The sequence below is a fragment of the Triturus cristatus genome, chromosome 4_2, assembly GCF_964204655.1.
Source record: "Triturus cristatus chromosome 4_2, aTriCri1.1, whole genome shotgun sequence".
NCBI lineage: Eukaryota > Metazoa > Chordata > Amphibia > Caudata > Salamandridae > Triturus > Triturus cristatus.
The window spans coordinates 858,640,845-858,664,830 of record NC_140586.1 but is presented as its reverse complement, the minus strand read 5'-3'; the positions used below and the strand labels follow the sequence as shown (position 1 = coordinate 858,664,830).

Genomic DNA, 23,986 nt, shown 5'->3' with positions numbered 1-23,986 from the left:
TCTCGGCCTGGAAAGAACACATGGACTGGTGCATGTTTCGCGAAAAAGTGGTGTATGTGGCGAGGGGTAAGCCTGGGACATGGGTGAAAGTATGGGGCCCCTGGAACGCCTACCGAGGGGGTATCTGCGCGCCACCGCTGCTGCCTGATCCCTCGCCAGCCCCATCCCCTTAGCCGACTCATTCCCCCGCTGCCGGGCATTGGGTACCCCAGTCCTCGCTTTGCTCTCTTCCCCCTCTTCACCCTTCTGTGTATAGTTGGGATCCCCCCTCTTGGGGAGCACGTGCTGCTATTTTTGATTGTGGGTTGCCTTGTGGGTGTGGTTTTAATTTTTGTTGTTCTTAATTTAAATTGAAACCGCATAATGGGGCCTGGATGATGTGGTTTTTGACATTGTTATCTACTGAGAAATGCTCCTCCTGTAATACCACGTGTTCCATGAATGTATGTCGTATGTTCCTACCATTGCTAGCGGCCGGCCGGAAGGTTGTGGGCCCATACCTGTATACTTTTAAGACCTGTAATAAACGGTTTCAAAAAAAAAAAAAAAAAAACGGTGAATATGCCAAAAAACGCACCCAATAAAAAAATCCCGATAATTAAAAAAAATTATGAAAAAACAAGTTCCAACGTTGCAATCCAATTCTGATCGAAATACGATAACATTTAAAAACCCCAAAAGAAATCCCAAAAATGATAATCATTTTAGATGGAAAAAAGGCAACAAATTCCAAATATTCAATCCATCTAGGCCAAAAATCCTGTAGAAAAATACAAATTAACACATCCAAAGTATATTACATTAAAAAAAGTTGAAATATATCTAACCGCGAAGAAGATAAAAATATTTTATTTATTAAACAACGTGTCGCTAAACCAAAAAAGTACACCTTTCCAAACACTTTTGTTTAATTAAGTGTTTAATATATATACCATTAACCACTGTATAAAACAAAAGTAGTTTGTGAAAAAAACGAGACCCGACGTGCGACTACTACTGCAACATGTAGTCGCGGAAATTAGTTGTTGAAAACACATCAAATATACGTAAAACACATTTGCTAAATATATGTACCTCTCTCATCTCTCCTTACAATAAACATTACCACTACACAATGGGGTATATTCACAAGAACGTGTGATAAACAACACCAAAAAATGCTAACGCGACTTTACACATCGCAGCCCATTGCGGGAAAATAACCCCGTGTTAACGTGGAATTCACAACATGGTGGTAGCATGCAATAGGCTGCCGAAAACGCAGCTAATGTCCGCGATACAAGCACCCCGACGGAGATAATAACACAAGCACCAACACCTGAAAACGTGCGATGAGCCTAGTCGCGATGAGGAAAGTAGGATAAGCACCGCCAGGACTGCGAAACACACAGCAGGCGGGAATAAGCCCAACAAAAGCCTGAAAAGAGTAAGACAAACCAAACCGAAAACAACAGCCCACCACAATGGAGGCAACCCCAGCCAGCAGACAACCCCACCAAACCCATTGGCATCAATGTACATGGCAGGCCATCTTGGAAGAGATGAATGCAGCCTGAGAGCGGAGGAGGATAATGGCAGAAAACCAGCAGTGATGTAAAAGGCACAAACAAGCAGAAACATGCCAACAACAAGAAGGCAGCAATGCACACTGGAGGTGGGAGTCCAGTGCCGCACCAGGAGCTGGATGACATGGAGGAAATGGGACTCGGGGACCGGAAACTGCACAAAGCAACAGGGAAAACAGCAACAGGGAAAACAGCAACAGGGAAAGGAACCAGCAGGGACTGGGGGTACGGGGGGAGTGGGCACAATGGCACACATGCACCACTAAGCACAGCACAACTGCAGACAAACCATGCCCAAGAGTAACAACACCAACCAGGAGCACAAGTCACACAACCCGGCAATGTCACACCACTGATCAAGCACAGAAGTGAAAACAACACTGCCTGAAAGGGAGAAGGGTGAGCCAAATCAGAGCTGAAGGGACATTTCACACACAATGCGAACACAATGTGGTACAAACACCAACATCTGCACAGCCAAACACAGGACACAAGTGCACCCGCCTGTGGCCGGAAAACGGCCATTCGCATCTGGCAAAGCACGAAACAGGGACATGATAATGCACAGGTACAGACACACAGTCCTGATGTGGTAGCAATGCACGTATGGCAGGGAGCCAGAGAGTCCGTAACACACACATTGGCATACAAATCAAGACACAACACAGCTGGAGACAAGTGAAAGTGTGGTAACTTTATCAACAAGTGCGAGTCTGTACGGCCAAGAGAAGTGCCACGATATGCAGACAAATGCAGCAGCATGTCTGAATGAGGAACGTAGGAAAGCTCCCATGTCCACCTCGGGGGATTCCCTCACCAACACAAGTCAGTGCCAACCCGCGTTGGTTGTCCGCACCTGGAACATGAGTCCTGGCCAATGCAGCCATGTCCACTGTCTTCTTGGGACATGTGACCATATCCACAACATGCAACCATGTGTCGGGACACGTGCAATGGTTCACATACAGTTGTGGCTGCAGGTACCTTGTCACTCGTCCATGAACGCGAGTGCAGCTGCGTAGGCCAACATCTCCAATGAACGATCGTCATCCACCACATCTGACATGTCATCAACGTAATCCATCAGCTGACCAGGACAGATGTGCTGACTCCAACCACTGGACTCAATGTGCACCATAGCCCAATCGGGTAGTGGCTCAATGTGCTCACTGCCAATGACGACTCGTGCAATCTCCCAGGTCCAGCCTGCATGCCAGACATCCATGCATGCCATAAGCGGTCATCCATGGGACACTCCTGGTCGTGGGCCAGCAGGGGGTGCACACACACATCGTAATCCAGGTCAGCTACTGTTAAGTTGGAGAGACAGACATCCATGGACCACTCGTTTATACACGAGCGACAATGCAACACAGGCTGCACGCAGGTGACGTGTGCAAGGCGTAAGCTCAGCCTGTAACTGATCCGCAGCACTGCCAATGGCAGTGCCCCCAGTATATGCAACAGATGTGCACGGTACAGCTCCACATGACTGGAGTCGAGCATGTGTCCGGGATGGTCTGCCATTGCGTCAGTTGCTCTGCTTGAAGCGGCACTGGCTTGCCCTGCGACAGTCCTGTGGATGAAATGGCACAGCTTGGTGCAATGGTGCAATGAGCAGTGTCTGTGTGCAATGGGGTGGGAGTACGTGTGAAGGCCATTTCACGCACGTCAACTACAACCAAGGACTACTGCGTGTGGGATGTGTACATGGTCTCATGTTGGGCAGTGCATAGTGTGGGAGTCGCAAGCAAATGCTATCGCATCTGTCAGGGGGTGCTGGGCACATGCAAGTTTCTGCTCGGAGCTGCAGATGTGCTACCTCCTGATAGTACAGACAAAGGACCTTTCATCCCTACAGTACCTTCACCAGCTGCATGCATACAGGAGATGTACAGAGGCCGGTCATGGGTGTGGTGGAACTTCTGCGACCCTGGGAATCATGGATGATATGCCCAGCACGATGCACGTGCGCGGACTCACGTTGTCACACAGCTGCTCCTCCCTGTCACGAGTCCCCACACTTGTGTGCGCTGCATGGTTGCATCTCGAGCACTCCTACGGAACACCATTCTAATGCCTGTAAGTGCATGTCCAGCTCAATGCCAACAACACCGCGACGCTGGCCTTCAAAGGTGTGCGCCCACTTGGGTGTAGGCCAATGGTCCAGACAGGGCAGACACAGGTGTTCAGCCCCTGGCTGGCTGAGATCGCACTGCGAATGAGGCCAGGCAACACACTCATGCATCCGCAAGACTGATACATATAACACCTGGCATGCATGTGCCAAGACCCCGAGCGTTCTTGCTCGCCTACATGTCCCCATACCTGCGGGTCTGCCTTCCTGGTCCATGCCACATTGCAACATCGAGTACTGTGGCCCTGGTGGCGACAACACCCCAAAACAGAGACACACTTACCGCACTTCCTGCCCAGGGCCAGCACACGCAGCTTGTGCATGCAGGGGGGTAGGTGCGGGGCTTCATGTCCAGGGTCACTGCCAACGCTGAGGTGACATGGCAACGTCCGCAGAAGACAGCACACTGTGATGTTGCAGGGCCCGTGCCCATCATGCTGACACAATGAACACATGGACACACTTGCTCAGATGGTGTGAACGGCTACGGGCACGTGTGCACGGCCACATTTATTATTAGGCACACTTACTGAGTGACACCTGTGTTGGATGTGTGTGGGGTGTGTGCACACCAGCCGGCAAGGGCTGCCTGGTCCAGTCAGAAACCGACAACAGTGTACATTGTAAAGGACACAACCATTCAAATATAAAAGCCCCATGATTTGTGCTGCACAGAGTTAGTAGCCCCGGATGCACAGCGTCCTGCACAGGCCTGCCGCCATGGGGCGCTGACTTGCGGGGCACTGGGGCAGGGTTACGGGTGCAGAGCAGATTCACAAGATGACAAGGGGCCTTGTCGCGGAGTGTCTCGATGGACAGTGGAAGGTGTACCCCCAGGACAGGATGCAGATGGCAGGCCCACGCTGAAACAGTCACTATGGTGATGATGAATGGAACAGACACATGTCGGACACCTGGAAAACCACCAGGCCTCGGGCTCTGACGCCACCAAGGTCCAACCAGATGGTGCCCATGACTCATTGCGCGCAGTTAGTGGCACCATTGCTGTTAGTGGATTCCGCCTGCTATGAGGCGTGTCCAATGGTGTGGATTCCTCCACATCTTACCGAAGACACAGTTCCACATGTGTGACCTACTGGACCGCAGTGTAGGCCTGAGGCAGCAGTCAGCACGGACCATTCACCGAGTGTCTCCGGCATAGGTTGGATGGCCCCACCAGCCTGCATAGTTCAGGTTCAGTGGCACCACGGGACGCAGACTTGCGTTGAAGAGGGTTAGTGGCACCACATGTCGCCGGCATGCATTGAACAGGGTTACTGGCACCACGTGTTGCCGGCTTGTATTGAACAGGGTTAGTGGCACCACGTGTCGCCGGCTTGCGTTGAACAGGGTTAGTGGCACCACGTGTCGCAAGATGCCCATATGGAACTATGCCTTACTGATCGAAGGGAGTCTGGTGCTGTGGCCGCTGCCCCGGCTTTGGGGTCACTGCCACTCAGGACTCAGGACACAATTTCGCATGTGGGACCTACTGGGCCGAAGAGGACGCCGGTGTTGTATGTGAATGAGAAAGGAGTAATGTGGGCCAGTGTCGGGGGCCAGCGATGGTCTGCGGAGGCTGCAGAGGTTGCGGAACTGGTGCTTGGAGCTTGCACCGGCACATGGTGGACCCTCTTTGACACATCCCGGTGTAGGCAGGTGAGCAGAGCCTCATTGGTGTGCTGGGGCAGGCATGACGGGTCCAGCGTCCCGGGGTTCAGCAGGCGCACAATGACGCAGGCCCCGCCGCGCTCTGCGCAGGACTTGTGGCAGACTGAGGGCTGCCGCCCTGGCAGGCACATTGTCTGTTCCGAATGAGAACCACTACCAGTGTGACAGGCTTTTTGTTCACACCCCTACGCAGGCCTGGCGTACGCAGGTCCAAGCCACTACGCACGCGCATGCGGGGGGGACGTAACGTGCGACATTTCTGTGTTCTACCCCACAGCCTGTGGGGACATGGTAGCGTCCACTGGCAAATATACTCCATGCACCAGCAGTCCTTGTGAATATGCCCCTATGTATTTTAATAATGTAAAATTATCTTACCTTAACGCAGCTCTCCCTTGCTTCTGTTCTCTCCAGCGACGATCTCCGTAATGATGAAACTTACGTTGACGCATCGATGTCATGTGTTGTAGCAAAAATGAAAAAAGGACATTCTCTCTCATTCAAAACAATGGAAAAGCGTGAGAAACTTATTTAAAAATGTATTATAAAATGTTACTATACATAATTAACTACAAAAATATTTTTATAAAATATATTTATGTGTACTCTATTTTTGTATATATTTTTCTGAATTTATTACAATTATTCTAAACATTTAAAATGATCAATAAAAAATTGTTATAAATACATTACATATTTTGCATTTGTTTATAGATGTTTATTTATGCTTATTAAAATTATAAAATGCTAAATAATTATTTGTTATTTTACACATTTAAATCTATATGTATTATTTTTTTAACATTAATAATCATAATTTACATATACTTTACATTTAAATATATGTATTTTTGTTCACCATTTATTCTTAACAATAATATTTAAACATCAAATTCCCTATAATTTTATTTTAAAAAATGTATGTATAGAATATTTCAATATATTTTATTACTTTATAATAATATTTTCTATAACATTTTACATAACAAATACATGCTTGTAAATATTATTAATACCCGAGTATTAATTTACATTAAATTTAATCTAAACCTTGTAATAAACTAAAAAATTATTATAATCAATATTACGTATTTAATGACAAAATGAATACCTGAGTATCATTTGTTTTTATCTTAACATCAATATACTATCATCTAGGCCTAGAGCTGGAGCCTGTTTCAGTAGCCAGGTCTCCTGACTTGGCTTCCCTTTAATTCTAGTTGGTATGCAACTTCGCCCCGTTTGATACTGATATATTATGTTTGGATAGACGAGACTGCTCTCTTGTGGTGCTGCTCTAGGGTAGGTGTAAATGCGATGGGGGGTGGGTTCTGGGAAGTTTGTTTATTTTCATTTTTCTCCTTTCTTTTATTAATATTTCAGATGTATTGCTCTTCAATTGTCCTTTTTTTGCTATTCGAAACTGTCAAAGTCAATTTAATGTATATTCTACATGCATGAGTTGCTGGGTTACAGTGCTCTGCGCCATATTTGTTATTTGACAAATAAAATCTGTTCTTAGAAAGAAAAAAAAGACTATCCTCTATAAATGTTTCCATAATAATTTAAACAGTAGTATTAATATTCATACCTGAGTATTTATTTACTCAAAATGCATAACTATTCCATAAAATATTTATTATTATTATTAGCATAAATATTAACTCTTTAATGACAATATTAATACCTAACAATAATAAACCATAATGAAATTATTTTCTTTTATATATCAATATTACTTAAATTATTTAACATACATTATCAAAAATTGTAACAAACATTTACCATACAATACTTACTAAAGAGTTGTAAAAGCATGCGTTGTACTTGTATATGCATTGTAATGGCATGTGTTGTAAAATCATGCGATGTAAGTGTACCTGCGTTGTAATGGTTGCGTTGTAAAGGCATTGTGTTGTAATGCCTGCGTTGTAAAGGATGTCTCCCTTCCTGTTCTTTTCCCTTGCATTGGTGCACATATTGCTGCATAGCACCATCATAGGCAGGATTGTTTTAGTACAGGAAGGAGTACCATGCCTTCACAAAAACAATCCAGAGAGACGTTTTCCTCTTTCTATGTGAGCTGGAAAATGCAGCACACATGGAAAGAGGAGAAAACGAGGAGAAATTAAAATATTTCTCCTCGTTACGCCTCCATTGGGGAGGCGTCCGCTTTTGGAGCTGCCTCAGGTTTACTTGATTTTGTAAATATGGGGCAGCATCAAAGTACATGGGTGTTGTTTGGGAACCCCACGGTAAGCCCATGGAACACCTCCTTAATGCAGAGTCAGGCAACACAGTGACTCGCGCTGCTGTGTCTTACTCCATGTCTATGAGGCCATGCAAAGCCATGTAGGGTCACTTTGCACCGCCTCATAGATATGGTTGAGACGCTTGCGCTGCCGGAGCATCAAAAAAAGTGATGCTCTGACGATGCAAGCCTCTCATAAATATGCCCCAAAATATTCTGTATGTTTTTTAGGTCCTTCGCCATCAGGTATCTACTTATAAAATAATGGGCAGCGTAATGAAAAATACATTTTAAAAGTTGTTACTCAGTGGGAACTGCAGTGTAGTACATTATGAAACCTCTATTAGTTAATGCATTGCAGAGGCCTATGTGTAACCAGACAGCCACAGAATTACATATTGATTGGTGCAGTGAAGAATAGTGACATGTATTTTTAGTGCTACGAGGTCACAGCCTATGACAAAAAGCACTGTAAATATGTAAGTCATTATTTAATACTTGCATTACACACAGTGTAAGATAGATGCTGCAAACGTGTTAATTGTTTTACAATAAAATAGTGCTTCCAAAATGTAGATTTTGTTTTACATAACTGGCCCTTCAACACCTCTTTAGGGGTACTAAGGGCTGTGTAAATGCAGCTAAAATTAAAAGCAAGCACTTCACAGCCCAGTTGTTAACTCTTTATACTACCACTCAAAAAAGCAAATCTCTGACATCATAAAGCTTAGAGTGATTTGAACAATTAAAGCCAGTACCTGCTCCCAAGAACCCTTTACATTTGCAGATTAACTGATAGGCACATTTGCATTTCATTCAGGCAAGCAGGCACCCTTTAAAGGCAAACATTTTGAATTGCAGGCACAAGTGAAGCTGGGGAATGCTCGCACCCTACAGAGTCACTCCCTTATTCTCTGAGACATCACACACTACAGATATGATCTCAGAGTCACACTCTCCCTCAGATTCAAGGACACATGCAACACTTTTCTTATACAACCTCTTCTTCAATCACACTTTAGCAAAGTGGCCCAATTTCTTGCAATAGTTGCATGTGACATTACTTGCTGTACACTTACCACCTTTGGGATGTGGTGGATTCCCACAACGCATGCACAAACTCACGCTCCGGGGATTAATAGACTCAAATGTATGGGACGCAAACTTTTCTGTTTAGTCTTGTGCCCACTAACTGCTCCCACACTCTCTAGAGACTTCTAGGGGCATATGTACCAGCCCCTATCACCATGTGAACGTCACTTTTTGTGACGGTCCCATGGCGATTGGGGCCTTGCCTTATGAACAAGGCAGCGTTAAGCCACTGAACGTGGCTTAACGCTGCCTTTACATAAGGCACCCTTTCACGCTATGGTTAGCGTGAAAGGGGCGTGCAGTGGGTGTTGCGGTTGACGCTGCCCCCATGTACAAGGGTGGCGTACATAGGAGGCAGCGCCAAAAGTTTAGACCAGGAAAATCCTGGTCTTAAATTGGCACAACGAGGGGAAATGCGTTATTTCTCCTCGTTTTTGCTTTTCCATGTGTGCTGCCTTGTGCAGCACACATGGAAAAAGCAAAATGCCATGGTTTGTTTATGTACAGTTGTTCCTGTACATAACCAAACCTTTAAGAAAAATGCAATTCTGTCACTTTCATGTGTGCTGCATAAAGCAGCACTCATGAAAGTGACAGAATTGCATTTAGGATTATGTATGTGCAGGAAGGGACATCTTCCTATACATTAACAATCCTCCCCTGCACGTAGACACCCTTGCACTCTGGTGCAAGGGTGCCTGTGTTGGCGCTAAGTTGTTAAACTTAGCGCCATCGCAGGGGGGAATGCATGCCTGCACCACATTCGTGCAAATATGGTGCAGCCTTGGGTTTCCGAAGTGGCGGAGCGTGTCTTTAAGCCAAGGAGGCTTACGACACACTCCGCCACTTGATTGTACATATCCCCCCCCCCCAGTTCTTTCAAAGAAGATTGGGATATTTCGATGCTCTTTGCAACCTTGATAGTTTCTTCAAGGCTGAGATTACCCGTACTTAACAACTTCTGTCTAATTTGTTTGTCTTTGCAGTGGCAAACAAACTGTTCCCTGATCAGTGAATGTCATAAATTGACATTCTGACGAAAACCTATGTAGAGAAGAAATATAGCCATCAACATCTTCACCTTCAGTTTGTTCACATTTGAAAAATTTGTGTCTGAGGACCATTAAGCTGGGTTGCTTGTCAAATCTGTTTTTTAGTTTTAAAACTGTCTCACTGTATTCATCTAAAACCTTGCCTTCTTTTGCTGTTATATCAGGAAGGTGTTCGAATATAGACCTGCCTTCAAAACCTAATGAGTGAAGAAGTAAACAATTCTTCCTTTCTGCACTGAATAATAATGCGCCAATGGCTCCCAAGTAGGTTTTGAACGCATCATACCAAATCTCCCATCGAACTGGAAGTTCTCCTGGATTGTGTAAAAAAGAAGGAGGGGGATTGATGGCTTGCATAGTGCTTGCATAGGATGCCTAGAACACTCATAATCTCTCACCACTGCATAAGTAGTGAACACTACACACCTCAACATCAAATTCAACTTGAAATTGGGGAAATAACAAATTAAAATCAGTTTCATTTACCGAACCAGATCTGTGAATGACAGTCAAGGTTATATGAGGGAGGATTCCAACTGCATCATGCGATTAGCCAAGAACCAGTCAAATCAAGCATAACAAAATTTCTACATGGGAAAATCCAAGATGCAATCTCAGGCGATTCAGTAATGCCGATAATCAGCTTGGCGACAAATGACCCGGCAAACTCCCAGGTAAAATAACAAGCGTTGTGCATGGCAGGGATCAACTACCAGAAACGGACAATTGGGTTACGAGTCGGGCACTACTCAAAGAAACTACTTAAGGAACTCTAAGCAAGCCAGTATAAATGCACCATCATAAATGATCGACAACCACCCAAAAGAGTAGTGGTCGAGCATAGAAGTGACCAATTAAATTCTTAATCATGCCAACCAGTTGAAAGCATGGGGTATCCAGCTAGAGACTCCAGGAACTGAATACTATCCATGCCTCTTTCTAGAGCAATCAAGATCAAATATGCTAGCAAACCAACTAAAGCTTAAGGGAAGTATAAATCTGATTCTAAAAGCTGCAATCAGTTCTTTCTAACCATTCCTGAGGTGAGCCGTCCTGACGGAAATAAAATTTTGTATTGCGAATCATTTTTACATACCCAAAATGTATTTCCAATGATAGGAATTGAACATCATACATTTTCTGCAAATTAAATCTGCAATCGTTTACCATTGCAAAGACCCACATTATCAGGTCAATCAAGCAATGGCCTTAATGGTTAAACCAGAATTTCTACCTCGGTAATTGGTACATCAGTACGCCTGTAACGCAGCACTGCAAAATTGACTTGCTGCACTGCGCTGCATTACATTTTCATAAATATGGCCTAAGTCTGCTTAAATGAGTTGGAAAACACCTATTGCATGCTGATAGTGAGGCCAACTTGACCTACAAATATGGGGCGCTAGGTGGCGCTGGACCGTCATGGCCGCGCTTTAGTGAGGCTCTCGCCAGCCGGGCGACAATAAACCCTGCAGCAATATCCTACAGGCCAGTTACCGACATTCAACCGATACCGATGGACAGCTAAGGGTCACGGGTCCACTCGGTGCAAGTTTCAGGTCAGTGGGCGTCCTGGCGGTGAAGATATTACCCGTTGCAGACGGGGCAGCGTGAGGAGCGGACCTTCGGAGCGGAGGCTCCCGGCAACTCGAGCCCGGGGATTCGTCGGGCCTTGCGGGCCGCGAGGGAGCCGTAGACTGTGGCTGGCGCGGCGGACGCTCTGCTGGACTGCCGCGGTGGGCCTGGATGTCCCCCTCCCCGCATTGCAAGTGCCGGTGCCTACCTGGTGTGCCGGGCGTGCCGGGGACACGGAGGGGACCTTGCTGCATCGGGCTGTGGACGTAGTGCATGTCAGTACCCTGCCCGCCTGGCCGGACCGCACTGAGACGGAGGAGCGCGCTTCTGGGCCCGGGGGTCGCGAGGGAGCTGTGGACGGAGGCACCGAGAGCTGCATCGAGGTAGGGGCTGGCGGCGGAGCCCCTCCACTGGCGCTGAGAGGTGGCAGCGGCCCTGACCTGACGGACGTCTCTTCTTGGTCCTAGCTAGGTGCATCCCCCAGGTTTGAACCTCGTTGCCTGCTGTGCGGAGTGGCGCGGCCCTGTCCTTGCGGGGGCTGAGGAGGTGCTGTGGCTAAACGGAGCGCCTAGAAGCCAAGCTGAGCTGAATAATCCTGGTGGCTAGAGAGGGCCGGTCGTCCAGTGTGCTTCACTGGGGCCTGGTGTTTGCGGCGCGGACTGTGGCTGGCCCCTCGAATCGGTGCTCACTTAGTCGCCTACAACATTGAAATCACCTGGCGGACTAACTCTTAGAGGTCTGGGCTCTCGTCGGCAGCCGCCATGGGCAAATCGGACGCAAAACAAGCGACACTACAATTCAACCCCCCAAAAAGAAAACACGTGCGCCGCCTACGGAGGGTGGAGAGTCGGGCCCCGGCGAGGAGGAGGAGGTGGACTGGAAGGCTATCCTTCTCGGCATGCAGAAGAGTTTGACATCCATTGACACCAAAATAGACAACATGAACACGCGCCTGGAGGCGGTGGTACACCGGCTGGACCAACACGGAGAGCGCCTGAAGGAGGCGGAGGGGCGAATATCGGAGCTGGAGGATGGCGCAGTGGCTGGTGCAACTAAGTTGACGCAGATGGACCGGCTGCTCAAGGTCATTGCCGACAAAAATGAAGATTTAGAGGCGCGCTCCCGACGGAACAACGTTCGCCTGATTGGCCTTGCGGAGTCCAGTGGTGGGGGCCGTATGGAGGATTTCATTGAGCGGCTGCTGATCGATAAATTTGGAAGGGACTCTTTCTCGCCACAGCTGGTAGTGGAGCGGGCCCACCGTTCCTTGGGGCCTCGTCCGGTCCCTGGGGCCCCGCCGCGCCCTGTCATCATCAAATTTCTGAATTACAGGGATCGGGACGCCGTACTGCGCCTGGCCAGGGAGAAACAACCGATCCTGCATGAAAACATCACCATTTCATTCCATCCGGATTTTACCCAGGCAGTGCAGGATGCCCGTCGGAAGTTTGCAGGAGTAAAGAAGAAGCTGCAGCAACGAGACATTCCATATTCCATGCAATATCCAGCCAAGCTTAAGGTCACTCATCATGGCAAGCCCCTTTTCTTTGGCAGTCCGCAGCAGGTGGAGGACTTTCTGAAAGAACAGCCGTCTGCGGCCCCTCGGCGACGCGGTCCTGTGACGGGATCGAGCTCCAGCTCTCCGACGTCTGCACCGGACTGATGAGTACCACTGTTCTGGTTCATGTTCTGTATCTCTCCCCCTGCATGTGTCTTTCCTTCTTCCTCGGCATTGCCTGCTCCCCCTCGCTCTTGATTCTTCTCTTTGAGTGACCTGTACTTTGGCTGTGGAGCTGGGGGGATCATGCTCATGGGAGGGACTGTTTCCTTGTGTCCAGTGTAGGACTGCCTTGGCCTTTCGCCCTCTCTCTCCGATGTAAGGGGTGAGCAGACATTACTGTTTGGGGACCCGTATGTGCTGTCGCCTACTGTTAACGAGGTACTGGTCTGGACATTGACGACAAGATTCGCCTAGGCACTCCCCCCCATCCCACATAGACTCCTCCCCCAATGGGGTGATGGTGTGGTGGGTGAAAAGAGGGGATTGGGAAGGGCGGGTCCGGCACACCGGCGAGTCCCCTAGAGGGTATACCCCACTTCTGCATATATGTTTGCTGTAAAGGGTGGGAGGGGGTCTGAATTCCGGCAGGATTGGGCTGCTGCGGTGGGAGGGGGTAGGATGGGGGATGGGGATGCCCGACATGATTGGGATGTCGGAGTGGGTGGGGGGGTGGGATTTCCAGGGAATGTTTTGCGGTTGTTGTTGGTCTTCGGCATGAGCACTGCGCATATACTTGTTGAAATAGCACAGTATGCCACCTTTACTAGACAAATACATCTAGGGCCTTGTTGCCAGTTGCGCCTCTTAAGCCATAATTCATCTATCGGCAAACATGACCCGCACCACGCGCACTGAGCTGGGAGGGGGAGGACTGCTCACTGCTATTACCTGGAATGTCAGGGGACTGGGGGATCCGAGGAAACGACGGCGAATCTTGGGTGCCTTAGACAGGTTGAATGCTCAGGTTGTGTTTCTTCAGGAGACTCACATGGACCCCCTCCGTAATGCCACCTTCGCTGCAAGATAGGCTGCTCACTCACTTCATGCGCCTTACTCGTCTTATGCGAGAGGCACTACTATCCTAGTTAAAAGAGGAGTTCCCTATGTTCCTTTAGGCACCACCACAGATCGCGAGGGTCGTTATTGTATAGCGTGGGGTAGGATAGGTATCGAGACTATCACCTTTGCCTGCTCTTATGGCCCCAACTGCTATAACCCGAGCAGTTTCATTGCTCTCTGGAACAAGATTAGAGAAGTGGGATCCACACACCTCATTTGGGGGGGAGATTTCAACGCTGTTTTAGACCCCGCCTTGGATAGGTCAAACCCATCTATGCACCACTATACTAATACACATAGATACCTAAGAGACATCTGCGACACTCATGAGGTCGTGGATACTTGGCGTCACTTACACCCGACTTCCCTGGAAGGCACGCACTGGAATAATGCACATGCAACGTGGGCCAGACTAGATTACATTATGGTGAGTAGGGCCTTAGCCCCCTCCTTGGTAGAGGTGCAACATGTGGGCCGTACGTACTCCGACCACTCTCCGGTACTGGCCAAGTTCCGTCTACCCGATATAATGGGTAGACCCCCGACTTGGAGACTCCAGCCCAACATCTTACTCGATGAACTGTTTCGTACCGAATTGTGTCAAGAACTAGAAGATTTCCTATCCTGTAACAGGGGATCGGTAGACCGGGCGGCCACTTTCTGGGAAGCGCTAAAGGTCACAATACGGGGATTCTGCATCTCTAAGAGCTCCGGGGTACTAAGGACCTTGCGAGATACATTACGTAAACTGGAGACTACACTCCACACCCTGGAAACTAGCCCAGACTACGCCGACAATACAGATGCACAGGCAAAGTACCGCGAGACGCTATCGGACTACATGTCCACCGCTGAAAGAGAGGTAAATTTCCGGGGCAAGTACTTCAAGGCTCGTACGTACGGGGAAGGGGAACGACCTGGTAAATCTTTGGCAGGAGCGGTCCGCCCACCGCGAGGCTCTAATTTTGTGCTGGAGCTGCAGGGGGAGGATGGGACTCCTATACGTGACACACACTCGCTTTTGGCGCCTTTCACTACACACTATTCCGCGCTATACTCTACTACTAGGGTCGGCGCACTGGACATGGACGACTACCTTAGGGAGCTCACACTGGGCTGGCTCTCTGACCGTCAACGGGAGTTCCTGGCAGAGCCGATCGGCCTGGAGGAGGTTAGAGATGCGATCAAACAGATGGCACCAGGAAAGGCCCCTGGCCTGGACGGGCTGCCCATGGATTTCTACAAGGCGTTTATGGATATCCTTGCTCCGATACTCCGAGAGGTTTTCATGGAGGCGCATGAATCAGGCACGCTTTCTCCGTCAATGCAGGAGGCACTGATTACCTCCTTGTTGAAGCCTGGGAAGCCGCCTCAATATTGCGACTCTTACCGCCCTCTCTCGTTAATTAACTGTGACGCCAAAATCCTGACTAAAATACTAGCTAACCGGTTGCAGTTGTTACTGGGAGGCCTGGTGGTGTCGGATCAAGCGGGATTCGTCCCTGGCAGGGCCACTTCCAATAATCTCCGGACGCTATTCTCCATTATGCATAATGTAGACCCGGATTTGCCATTGGTGGCGGTTTTTTTAGACGCCAACAAGGCCTTTGACTCTCTGGAATGGGACTATCTCCGCTGTATTTTGCGCAATATGGGAATGACATTGGGCTTCACGCGCTGGATTGATATCCTGTATGACCGGCCGGTCGCTAGGGTGGGGTTGAATGGGCGGATATCGGACGCCTTTGTGGTGTCGCGGGGTACCCGGCAGGGTTGCCCCCTATCTCTGCTGCTGTTTGCGGTGGCGATGGAACCCCTGGCGGCCCGGCTCCGTCAACATCACCGAGACAAGGCTCTGCGCTGTCTTCAGCGAGAGGTCCTCATCTCCCTATACGCGGATGACATCACGCTCTACATCCGTGATCCCGCTACCAACCTCAACCCTATCCTCCGGGAGTTTATTCGCTTCGCGGGTATGTCTGGTATCCATATCAATTGGGGAAAATCCACTATATTTCCCCTGACTGCGGCCGCTCAACCGTTTCCTCTGGACTACCCCCACGGTGGGACATGGATGAGGTTCGCTATCTGGGCATACTTATTTCCCATGACCGAGAAGAGCTAATGCGGATGAACTATGGCCGTACGTTTGACCATATCCAGGCCTGCGTGTCTAGATGGATCACGCTGCCCCTCTCCTTTGCGGGCCGCTCCTCCCTAATTAAGATGGTGGTTCTTCCGAAACTCCTGTACCTTTTCATGAATATCCCATATTACCCTGGCAAGTCCTTCTTTCGTCTTTTCAGGTCTGAGCTTATTCGCCTGGTCTGGGGAGGAAGAGGCCGCGTCTTCGTTGGGAGGTGTTGACTCGTCCATTCGCGCAGGGAGGGCTCGACCTTCCGGACTTTGAGATGTATTATCATAGTGCGCAGCCCCACTACATTCATCACTGGATTCACCCCACTCCCTTCCTGCCGCAGACGGCTGTGGAACATTGGCTGGTTGCGCCTATCCCACTGGAAGGAGCAATACTCAGTACACCAGAGACGCATACGGCGTACCGCTCCGCGATTTCGAGTTCCATTCTGGCGTGGCGATATATTGCGAAGATAGCCCGCACACCGCTGCTTTATTCTCCACTGCTTCCCCTGGCATACCATCCCCTGTTGCCCCTTTTACAGGAACAACTGTTTAAAAACTTTATGGCCAAATTCCACATTACAACGTGGGGGGACCTCTATCATGACGGACAATTCCGTTCCCAATCTCACATGTTCGCTAACTTTGCACCCACTTTCATGGACACATTCCTATATATCAGGCTTCGTAGTGGTATTCGAGCATTGACGGGGGAGTTTCCTAGTGAGCCACCCACGCTGGAACCCTTGCATCGGTTACTTAAGGCTACCACTCCGGCACACGCAGTCTCTACCCTATACCACTCGCTACGCACTACACCAGACTCCTTGCCTTGCAGGGCACGTACCAAATGGGAGGAAGAACTAGGACTGCCCATAGATGACGAACTCTGCAGCTATTGCTGCTTACAAACCGAACAAATCTCCTCCAGCAGCAGGTTCAGGGTGATTCATTATAGGTTCTTACATAGGCTCTATTGTACTCCAGCGCACATGCATAGGGTGGGCCTTCGAGAGGACGATCTATGCTGGCGCTGCCGCACTCCGGAGGCAGACTTCCTTCACATGACGTGGGGATGCCGGGAAATAGCCGACTATTGGCAACAAGTGTATTCCGGCATTTCGGAAATGATAGATGTCCCACTGGCACCCTCTCCGACGCAGGCACTCCTGGGCTACACAAAAACTATAAAAAAAAACGGTCCGCAGATTTGCCACGATCGCCCTTCTTATAGCGAAACGACTGATAGCCTGCAGATGGGGACGGGGCAGAGCTCCCAAATTTAAGGATTGGATCAGAAATATGGTACACTGTCAGGATACTTTACTTCGATATGCAGAACTTCTGCCTTCCGCTTCTAGGCCAACTGACATCTGGGGTCCCTTACAGACGTATCTGTTGTCACACCCACAGACATAGCGAACCTTCCTGCCCGCTTAACCCTTAACCTTCCAAGACACCACTTCTACGGTAGTGACCCACCTTCTGTCCCTCGGCCAGGCAACACACGGGGATGAGAGGTGAGACGGTCATTGCGCGCGATTGAGAGGCGCCTCTCTATCACTGATGCATGACGCTTCCCTGCTCAACTACCTGCGATATTTTTTAAATGCGCTCGGACTATCCGAGATAATCTTTTTAAATTACCGTGTTTAATATCTTATTTGATTTATTTTGTTTTCCCTCGTTTTTAGTGCTGCCCGCAGACTCGCACTCACCCCAGCTTACCCGCATCATAAAATTGTTTAACCACCGCGTTTGGCGGGTCCTTTGCCCCGACTCGTGATTGGCGGCCATCTTGGATCAGGGAATCGCGCTCAGTGCTTGTTGTGGGGTTGTAGTGGTGCAGGGTCACAAGGACACGAGACCACTATAAAAAGCAGGCAAATAGTGTACTCTGTCTTGCCATTAGAGAACGCTTCCATGCTCAACTACCTGCGATATTTTTTAAATGCGCTCGGACTATCCGAGATAATCTTTTTAAATTACCGTGTTTAATATCTTATTTGATTTATTTTGTTTTCCCTCGTTTTTAGTGCTGCCCGCAGACTCGCACTCACCCCAGCTTACCCGCATCATAAAATTGTTTAACCACCGCGTTTGGCGGGTCCTTTGCCCCGACTCGTGATTGGCGGCCATCTTGGATCAGGGAATCACGCTCAGTGCTTGTTGTGGGGTTGTAATGGTGCAGGGTCACAAGGACACGAGACCACTATAAAAAGCAGGCAAATAGTGTACTCTGTCTTGCCATTAGAGAACGCTTCCATGCTCAACTACCTGCGATATTTTTTAAATGCGCTCGGACTATCCGAGATAATCTTTTTAAATTACCGTGTTTAATATCTTATTTGATTTATTTTGTTTCCCTTGTTTTTAGTGCTGCCCGCAGACTCGCACTCACCCCAGCTTACCCGCATCATAAAATTGTTTAACCACCGCGTTTGGCGGGTCCTTTGCCCCGACTCGTGATTGGCGGCCATCTTGGATCAGGGAATCGCGCTCAGTGCTTGTTGTGGGGTTGTAGTGGTGCAGGGTCACAAGGACACGAGACCACTATAAAAAGCAGGCAAATAGTGTACTCTGTCTTGCCATTAGAGAACGCTTCCATGCTCAACTACCTGCGATATTTTTTAAATGCGCTCGGACTATCCGAGATAATCTTTTTAAATTACCGTGTTTAATATCTTATTTGATTTATTTTGTTTTCCCTCGTTTTTAGTGCTGCCCGCAGACTCGCACTCACCCCAGCTTACCCGCATCATAAAATTGTTTAACCACCGCGTTTGGCGGGTCCTTTGCCCCGACTCGTGATTGGCGGCCATCTTGGATCAGGGAATCGCGCTCAGTGCTTGTTGTGGGGTTGTAGTGGTGCAGGGTCACAAGGACACGAGACCACTATAAAAAGCTGCCACGCTAACGCGCAGCGGATACGCGCTGCGGGACGCCGGACTTCCGCCGGAGTTTACGCCAGAGTTTAGCCCGTCTGCGCCCGTCCGCGTCAGTACGGGTCCAGGGGCCATTCATTCTGCTTCAAATATGACAGTTAGCTATCCATCTGCAGGATTCTGTTCATATACAGGTGAGGCACTAAATAATCTGCGCCCCCCTTCTTATGCTAATTGTATCCCCTACATATTACCGATCCAAAATTTTAAATGTTCCGGTTGCAATTTCAATACAGGTAAAATGACTCGGTGCAAAGCGCTGACTCGCACTCGTACCCGTGGAAACCGACGTGCTGCTAAAAAGCTACCTGCTTGTCCCCCGCTCCATTTCTGGAGTATCAATTGTAGGTCCCTCTCTAAACATAAACACCATATGTATGATTTTATTATGGATGAGAGGCCGGATGCAATATTCTGTACGGAAACATGGCTTCAGGACAGTTCTGGTCCGGATGTTGCCATTGCTGTTCCGAGTAACTATATTATTGTAAGACAAGATCGACTCTCCGGAATGGGAGGAGGTATCGCTATAATTTGTAAATCTTGTTATGCGTGTAAGCTTGAAACCTTTCCCTTACCTGGTTGCGAAGCCGCCTTATTTCAACTGGCAATCAATTCTCAATTTACTTTTTCAGGTCTTTTGGTTTACCGCCCCCCTGGCAACGCGAGTACTTGGACGTCGTCTTTTGCCGAATCCATAGCTCCTTTGCTTCTTAAAGCGGCAAACTTTACTATTTTAGGTGATCTCAACTTACACCTTGAAGATCCCCACTGTACTCTTAGTACACACTTTTTAAATGATCTTGAAGCCCTGAATTCATCACTTCGGAACTCTAGACCCACTCATTCTGCTGGTCACTTGTTGGACCCTATCCTCTCAAACTTACATCTTGATTGTTCACGGAGTGCTCGTCCGTTAGAGTGGTCTGACCACTTCGCGGTTCATTTTTCCCTGTCTCTTCTCAAGAGTCCAGTCAAGGGTAGCCATGGTGGGAATGAACTGATTCGTCAGTGGGGAAGGCTTGATATTGTAGAATTCAATCAATACCTCTCCAAAACTTGTCCTGACACGGATGCTTCTGTTTCAGAGCTTAATACGGCAATATCTCACTGGCTCACGAGTGCTATAACTACTTTATTGCCTTTAACACCTAAGCGCACTAGACTACATCATCCTCCTGCACCTTGGTTCTCGGAAGATCTGAAGATCCTAAGAGCCAAGTGCAAGGTGCTTGAAAGGAAATGGAGGCATTTCTACTCTGCTTCTTCTAAGGCGGAATATAAAGAAGCCCTTAAAGGGTACCATTCCCAATGTAAAAAAGCAAGGGCTTCCTACACTGTGAGTACAGTGACGCAAGCCCAGAATTGCCCACGTACTCTTTTCTCTGTAGTAAAAAAGCTAACAGGAGCAGACGCTGCCCCGATCCCTCCAGCCTTGGAGGAAGATCAATGTATAGCCATTGCTGAGTTTTTCGTGACCAAGGTTGAGCGCATATATGACTCTATGAGTTCTCCCTTGACTGTAACGGACTCTCACCAGATACAATCGAACGCGCCTGAATTATCTTCCCCTCTGCTGAAGGTTACTAACTGGCAGCCGTTTGATGATAGTTCCTTTTTTACCTGCTTGAACAGTGTTAGATCAGGATCCCCTCGTGACCTAATTCCAGTAAGAGTTCTAAAGTTACTGGACCTTGAACCCCGTCGGGTCCTAATGAGTCTTCTTAATGCGTCCCTGTCTGAGTCTTATGTGCTACCAGAATGGAAGCATGCAATGGTCGTTCCCCTCCTAAAGAAGGCCGGTGCGGATACTTTGAACTTGTCCAACTTCAGACCCATATCCTTGTTGCCTTTTCTCTCAAAGGTACTGGAAAGACATATTAATTCTCAGTTAAATCAATTAGTGGAAAGCTCGGAATTTTTACACCCTTCTCAATCCGGCTTTCGAGCACACTATTCTACTGAGACTGCTCTCCTAGGGGTTACGGAGAGGCTGCGGCACGGTATTGATCGAGGGGAAACATCTGCACTCATCCTATTGGATTTGAGTGCGGCCTTTGATACCGTGTCCCACTCTATTCTTTTAAATTCCCTCCGGTCCCTTGGAGTGGATGGCCCTGCACTCGCCTGGATTGCCTCCTTTTTGAGTGGGCGCACTTTTCAGGTCTTTTCGACGAAAGCCTCCTCAGCTATTCGTTCATCGGCATATGGCGTCCCCCAGGGGTCTATACTTAGTCCTCTACTATTTAACATCTATGTTAGACCCCTGGCTACCATCGCTGAGGACGCTGGGCTGACAATCTTTTCATATGCCGATGACACACAGATTGTCTTCTCCCTTTCCAGTAGTGAAGGCAACCGTGACTCTGTTCTAAAAAATGGACTATCGCGTGTCGCCGAATGGATGCAAATGCATCTCCTTAAGCTGAATGGCGACAAGACGGAGGTCGTCATTTTGGGTAAGAACAAAGAGTTATGGGGCCCTCAGCATTGGCCAAGTAATATGGGACCCCTTCCACAACCGGTCTCTGTGGTCCGCAATCTTGGTTTTCTTATTGATGACAAGTTATCTATGAGACAGCAAGTCACCAAGGTTGCCTCCACTTGCTTTGCCATCTTAAGATGGCTGCAGAAAATTCTGTGGATGCTTCCCCACTCCACTCGGAGAACTGTCGTACAAGCGTTAGTTATATCCCGCCTTGACTACGGCAATGTTCTCTATTTTGGCGCCGATGTTTCTACCTTAAATAAACTCCAGGTGGTACAAAACTCGGCGGCCCGACTCCTATGTAATCTGCCACGGAGATCCTCGGCGACACAGGCCCTCCGTGACCTGCATTGGTTGAGAATCCCTAGTCGCATAAAATTCAAAGCCCTGTGTTATCTTTTTAAGATCAAAAATGGCGTGGCTCCTAAATACTTAAAATGTCTTGTTCAAGCCTACAAACCTACCCGCTTGTTAAGATCTTCGGCAAATGGCGATTTTGTTGTTCCAAGATTTAAACTTGTCAGAATGGGTGGGCGGTCCTTTTCTTATCTAGGACCCAAATTTTGGAACACATTGCCTACTGCCCTTAAGTTGGAAGCCAACTTATTGGATTTCCGAAAAAAATTAAAGACCTTGCTTTTTTAATTGCCTTCTTGCCGTTTTAATTGGTGTTGACATGGTAACTGTGTTCTCTCTTTCTTCTTTAGTCTATCCCTGGCGCCGGGAAACCCACTGCGGGTAGCTGTTGCGCATTATAAGTTCTATAAATAATAATAATAATAATAATAATGCATGTTACTGTGGGTAGATCGTTAAATGCAAAGTATTCAGTGGTTGATTGGTGGTGGTCATTCATACTGGCATGCTAATTATCCTGCTTCTTATGCCGCAGCCGGCCCCTGGAGGGTTGTAGGCAGGCTGCTGTGTTCAACAGTCACTTTCCTTCTCGTATCAAGCCGCCGGCCACAAGATGGTTGTAGGCGTGGGGCTGTGTATTTCGTGTTCATGCTGAATAAAGGTTTTGGAAACTTAAAAAAAAAAAAACTTGACCTACAAATATCTGGTAAGATTCAACAGTTTATCTAAAGGAAAATTCAGGAGTCACAGGAGAAGATTTTGGAACTTGGGTTAGTCTCCAAATGACATCTTGCCTTTTATGATGTGTATCAAAACACTTGCGTTCCGCTGTATAACTTTATGTTGCACATTCTGCACTAGTATGGCTATGTCTATGGTAAATGTTAAATTTGTGTGTAAAGTGTAAATAAAGTTATGAAGTTATTGGGTTTTCTTTTCGAAAAAATAGCCTTCACTGCCTTTCTTGTGTCCCTTACTTACTACATGAGCGTTTGGACTTAAACATTACTTTATTGCTTTACTGATTTAGATTAGCCCCCTAGCATTTCATATCACTCTACTGCATGCTTTAGCCCCTGCCTTTAAACACCCCTGTGTTCGCTGCTTGTGCCCCTAGCTTTAAACAAGCCTTTTACTCTCTTGCCTTAGCCTTAAAAATCCCTGTGGCCTTTCCACAATGCTGTACAATCTACAGAGGTGCCCTTGCCCTTGAAGGCCGCGCCCACGATTGCAGGTGATCCTTGGATCTAGGATTGCAGCAACCTTGATTAGAGACGCCTGAGACGCCAGGGAACCTCAAGCCAGCCGAGAGATATTTATCACCATCTGCATATGATCCTAATCAGTTGAAATCACAAGAATACATACTTTGCTGCTCGCTATTCTGTATGAAATAGTGACTGTCTGTTTCTCTTTTCAAGGGTCGCCGCGGTGCAGCAAAGGCCAGAAAAGAGGCTTTAAAGAAGAAGAAAAGGAATGAGCTCTAAGACTATAAACTAGAAATAACTAAATTCTCATGCATCTGTCCTTGAAATGTCTCTATTCTCATACAAACTTGTATATACTCTCAGCAGAAGAAGCACAACCTGAAGAAAACACAGTTCATATTTTCATTGAATACAAATTTAGCCTTTTCTGGAATTTCGAAAGTTGATGTATATCTTTAGATATGTGCCTGTTATCCAATATATTTTAAAGAAACCTGTTTACTTCTTCAATAAATACACGAATGAAGAAAACTCATTTACTTTATTCGAGTTTGATGACTGAATGTTCTTCCACTTAGTTGACTAACTGGGTAAGAAACAGTCAGTTTTATACAAAGAAAGTCTTAGTCGGCCTTCCTAGAAGATATGCTCAGTTTCTCCCCATGCTATATCTGCTACAGGCCAGGAGCTTCGGTGATACAATTGCCTTCAAAGACATCAACATGCTCTGTTGTCAAAGTGACAGTAGGCAAGGGTAACCTACGCAAACGAAGCAGACGCATAAAGTGATAAGTTAGAGTGCCAAATTTGAGGAACAAATAGAAAAACATTGGGCCATATGTACAATGAAGTGGAGGAGACAGGCATTAGCCTTTCGGGCTTAACT

At 47.7% G+C, this 23,986-nt stretch overlaps 1 protein-coding gene across 3 annotated transcripts in view; it reads left to right on the top strand.

Moving 5' to 3' along the window:
- The window catches only part of LOC146835265 (HORMA domain-containing protein 1-like), a 1,528,718-nt gene extending 1,505,084 nt beyond the window's left edge, over positions 1–23,634 (top strand). For all 3 annotated transcript variants that reach the window (XM_085602855.1, XM_085602849.1, XM_085602848.1), the window contains one exon: positions 23,314–23,634. In XM_085602855.1, coding sequence (XP_085458981.1) covers positions 23,314–23,379 — 66 coding nt within the window. In that variant the 3' untranslated portion in view covers positions 23,380–23,634. The remainder of the gene's footprint in view (positions 1–23,313) is intronic.
- Positions 23,635–23,986: the final 352 nt, after the last annotated feature.